The 5,083-nt window shown below is 48.3% G+C and overlaps 1 protein-coding gene across 1 annotated transcript; it reads right to left on the bottom strand.

Annotated features, from left to right (window-relative positions):
* Nucleotides 1-2,671: 2,671 nt before the first annotated feature.
* LPAR5 (lysophosphatidic acid receptor 5) lies at nucleotides 2,672-3,784 on the bottom strand. The gene has a single exon (XM_009575766.1). The coding sequence runs from the start codon at nucleotides 3,782-3,784 to the stop codon at nucleotides 2,672-2,674; it is 1,113 nt and encodes a 370-aa protein (XP_009574061.1).
* Between the last annotated feature and the right edge of the window lie 1,299 nt (nucleotides 3,785-5,083).

Here is a 5,083-nt window from a genome sequence, read left to right on the forward strand (position 1 = left end):
GGGGCTTTGGCTGTGTAAGCCTGAGGCCAAGTCAGAGACAGTGCAGCTGAGGGGTGCCCCTTCCCTCTGGTGACTTTGGGGAGAGCTTCCAGAAAGCTGTGCTGGAGCCTCAGCCAGGGCTGACCCCCTGCCCCAGGAGCTGCTTTTAAGCTGGTGCTCTCGCCCTTGGCTCCTGCCTGAGCAGTCTTGCTCCTGCCTGGGTAGTCTTGCCCGTGCCTGACCATGGACTGTGTTGATTTAGACCCATTGATAGGCTTCCTGGCTTGACCTGAGACCTGCCTTGTCACGATGGACTTGTCTGGCAATCGCTGGACTGTGGCTCACCCTGGTTACTGCCTCCAGACCTGATCCTGATGCTGACTTGACTTCTTAGTTTGACCTTGGACCTGCCTCGTCACCACAGGCTTGTCTGACGATCTGGATTCTCAGCTGAACCCAGCTACCGTCACCATAGCTGCCTTGCTCGCCTTGCTCAGGTGCTGTGGGATGGGGCCCTTGCTGGGGAAGGCCCTTCTTCTGCCTGCCACGGGCAGGCACAGCTGCCTACCAGCCTGTTACCACACCTGGCTCTCAGCTGCCCTTCCTTCAAGGAGCAGCCAGCCCTCGCTGCCCCCAACAACCTGCTGTGAGCAGGGAGTTGGGGTAGAGACCTCCGGAGGTCCCTTCCCACCCAAGTCTTTCTGTGAATCTGTGACAGTGCTCCAGCCAAGTGAAAAGGAAAGAAAAAATCAACTTCTCTGGGCAGGGAAGAAAACAGCAGTGAAGACATTGTGTTGATGCTTAGGTGCATGGTGTATTAGATCTGGGGAAGGGAGAAAGGACCAGAGGAACAGGGACAAGGAAGGGTGTCTAGGAAAGAGGAAGGTGGAGCAAGATGTGGAAATGGACGGCAGTGCAGTTGCTGCAATATCACTCCGCTACCTCATAAATCCCAGAACAAAAGGGTAGCATCGGACCTTAGTAGAAGGTATGCACACAGCTCTGTTTCCTCTCTAGCTGCACTGTCACAAATAATTCACATTCACATGGCAGTCCTGAATTTTCAAAATAGAAGTATCTACTGCTCCACAAGCCCTCCTCCACCTCTCTCACTGCATCTTTCAGACACCGTTAAATGTCCTTCTTCTGCAGTCATATTTCAAGGCTGGTCTGCTGGTGATGCACGGGCTGAGAAAAGGGACAGAGCTGGCCTACCTAGGGCATATGTCTCCCAAGGCAGCCTGTGACACAAGGATCTGTCTGTGGAGAGGCTCATCATCTTCTTGAAGACCTGCTTCTACAGTCACCTGTAGTAAAAGAGAATGTCTTCAAGGGAGACTGGAAAGATGGATTTAAAACGCTGTGCCTCCTAAACTGTATTGTAACACAAAACCATGATGCATTGCAATATGTTTATTCCCGCAGCAGTCATGAAGTAGGGACTAGAAATAAGATTCATCGCGAATTTAGAAGTCTAAGAACTAGGACTTTACTCTGAACAGCATTTCTTGTCACTTTCCGTTACCATTCTTTTAACGTTTTCCAAAAAATTTAAAATATACTGTAATGAACCCACTCTGCGATAGCGCCTGGGTCCTGCTGGAAGCCACAGAGGGGCTGTTTTGCAGTGCAAGTGGAAAGGCAACCCTTGGTCACCGGCAGGAGTGAGTAACTGGGGTTTCTGGCACTGCCCGTGTACAGCTGGGTCTCTCGCTTCTGGGGAGATTTATAGGGCTTCCGCATACAGTGCAGGCTGAAAAAGCATGTACAAACAGTGCAAGCAAATATATTTCACCACAGCCTCATTCTGTGACATCATTTCTTTTTAACAGTGAAAATCACTCTGACCTGAAATCAATCACCCTGTGGCCGAGCGACAAGAAAGTGCAAAGCATTAACGTCAATGTGAGCTTCAAAAATGACGACAGTATTGGTATCCTCTTTTTTTCTGGGGCCATTATGAATGCCGGGTGTATTTTTGAGTATGCTAGTGTTTCCCATGCCGTTTTGCTTTAGGTAAACATATAGCCATTGTGCTGCGTGCGTGTGTGTACAGCTGCACAAGCACATTTGACATACCTCCTAAAGATTGTTTTGCTAAGGTCTGTGACTTACTATACAACTAGGAACCTATTTTCTGCAAGAGTACTAAACACCCAGCTATTCTTCTTGACCCCAACAAGGGTTGCTAAATGCTTCAACTCTTTTTGAAAATTAAGACACTTATTTAGGTGGATTTAAGACTCAAATTGAAGCATCTAGTTAAAAAAACAAACCCAAAGTTTCCCTCAGTCTTTACCACTAAATTCACTCTGTCAGCAGTGAGTACCGCATCTGTGGTCTGATTAACCCCAGAACTGCTTCACGTTACAGTGCAGCCAGGAGGTGCTCAGGCAGGGTAGACTTGCTGTAGGAATCTGTGCTGACCAGACCTAGACACACTAGGTTAGTTTCAAGTCCTTGTTCCCCACTATATTTCCTGTACCAAAAGAGTCAGGTGAGACCATGTCACCAAGACATCTCTGTTTATTCAAAACAGCCTTTCATCCTTCAGCTTTGTATCATCACGTTCACCCACATACAGTCTGCTGTGCTCCCTCAAACAGGTTGCTAAGTTACCCTCAGCTGGTTCCCACAGTCTTGCTGTAATTATTGAATGGGAGACTCTGCAATTGGTATCACCTTTCTGTGGTCATATTTCCGAGTCCTCAATAGGGCCATTCAAAAATACTGCAGTAGGATGTGATGGCAAAGATTCATTGGGACGGATAAAGTTTCCAGCTGGGAACTGTTCTACTTTTGAGACAGCATGGTCTCGGGTTGACTTATTCTCCACAACCTGATTCTTAAGCATCCCTGTATCTGAGTCCCAGGCTTGTCCCCGCCGCAGTTTCTTAAAGGTGTTACGGAAACCCTCAGTACTAAAGTAGTAGATCAGGGGGTCCAGCGTGCAGTTCATGCTGGCCAACAGCATTGTCGTAATTAACACTTGGCGCACGGAGACCTGTGTTTCTCGCTCAACCTTAATCACCCGGGCCTTTATCATCCCATAAACTGCCAGGGTAGTGTTGTAAGGCACAAAGCAGATGATGAAAATGACCAGATTGACCAAGAGGAGACGGATGGTCTTCTGCTGTCGCAGGGTCTTCGTCTGGCTGTTCTGGCAGAGCTCCTGAAAGATCCGAATCGAGCAGTATGTCACAGAGCTGAGAGGCAGGAGAAACCCCAAGATTTCAGCCAGGACAACTAGAGGGAAGAGGTTATTCTGCCACATGTTGTCACTAAAGCTTTCAAAGCACAGATAAACAGTCTGGTTCTGTACCTTACAGTGGTTTTGCTTATGGACTATGGCAGTGGGGATGGAGCCTGTGAAGATCACAACCCAGACAATCAGGCAAAGGAGCTTGGCCACCTTGGGGCGCCGCAGATGCCGCCAGCGAAGTGGGTGGACAATGGCAACATAGCGATCCAGGTTGATGCACATGAGGAATAGGCAGCTACCATACATGTTGATCTGGAAGACAGAGCCAGAGACTTGGCACAGGGTGTTACCAAAGGGCCAGTGGTGGTTGGAATAATAGTAGAGTCGCAGCGGCAGAGGGAGTGTGAAGGTGAGGTCACTCACAGCCAGATTGAACATGTAGATCATCACTACAGACTTCAGGCGCAGGTAGTGGATGAATATCCACAGGGCCATCACGTTCAGCATCAAACCTGTAATGAATATCAGGATGTAGCCAGGCAGGAGGAGGTGGTGGTTGAAGCTGTAATCCTTGCATGCCTGAGATACGTTGGAAGCTGACATGCCCAGCGGGGATCAGGGGAGGGTCTTGCTGAGGTGGCTGAGCCTGCTGGTGGGCTAAGGAGGCACACAGAAAAGCACTGAGAGAAGTCATTCCCCTCTAAGAAGCTATGGGCAGGTCATTCCCCTCATCTGCAGCTGAGAGGTAGATGGGCACATCTCTCTCTTGACTGGTGCTGCTTTGGGTTGCTGGTCAGGGGTCATCTGGCAGGGTTGGTAACGTAGTCAGCTAGAGTCAGCTTCTGCCTCTAGTTCAGCAATTCTTTTCAGTGGTTATGGGGATGCTGATGTGATGGAGGGTCATTGCCAGTTGTTGAATGTCAGCACAACTCCTGGTCAGAGTGGAAGACTAAGACAGAAGAGTTTAAGTGAGAGGGGGAAATCCCTTGAAAGGCCAAAATTCCACCATGATGGCTTCTGCTGTAAGAATTCACAAAGAAACCAAAAGACTAAGAAAAAATGGACAGTAGGAAAGTGAGTAATTAAATGGCAGAAGAAGCCAGAGTGCAGAAAAGGTAGTTGTTGTACAGAATCATTTATCGCTCAGCCCCAGAAAGTGCACGTTGCTTTGATCACTGCTGAGAACACATGTATACATGAAAGGGACAGCACAAGAGCACACAGGGAAAGTAGTCAAGGCAGCTCCAGAAAAAACAGAGAGAGAGAGAGAGAGAAAGTAAAAGAAGAGAGGAAGCATTTTGAGGGAAAAATGCTGACTGGAAGGAACATAAAATAAAAACTGCATAGTATTGTTTTATATCAGAGAACCAGGACTTTGTACATCCATCCAGATAAAAAGAATTATACTACAGTTAGACTTGACTCCACCCTAGCTCCTTTTCCTAGGTGAAACAATCCACACAAACCTGAGCCCGAGCTAGTTGGAGTTCCTTACGTTGCTTACATTCATACACTTCCTTTGGTGTTCTTTCTTGCATGGGACCAGTGGTGCCTATTTGGATTGGATGTCCTCAGATCATTTTCCTGCTTACAACACCATAAAGCATGAAGCAGCCAATGTCCCACAAACATAGAGCAGCACACCCAGGTAAGGGAGCACACAGTGAAGCAGGAAGAGTAATGAGATTCATGTGGAAAAACATACCTGTGACTCCGAAGTGGTGGGAGACTGGTAACCACTCTAGATACTAATGGTAGCACTGCCCTGCCAAACATTGATCAACTGGAGTGAGCCCAGTGGAAGGCCACCAAAAAGGTCTGGGGGCTGGAGCACCTGCCCCATGAGGAGATGCTGATGGAACTGGGCTTGTTCAGCTGGAGAAGAGAAGGCTCCAGGGGATG

Source organism: Fulmarus glacialis, unplaced genomic scaffold (assembly GCF_000690835.1).
Source record: "Fulmarus glacialis isolate BGI_N327 unplaced genomic scaffold, ASM69083v1 scaffold22774, whole genome shotgun sequence".
Taxonomy (NCBI): domain Eukaryota; kingdom Metazoa; phylum Chordata; class Aves; order Procellariiformes; family Procellariidae; genus Fulmarus; species Fulmarus glacialis.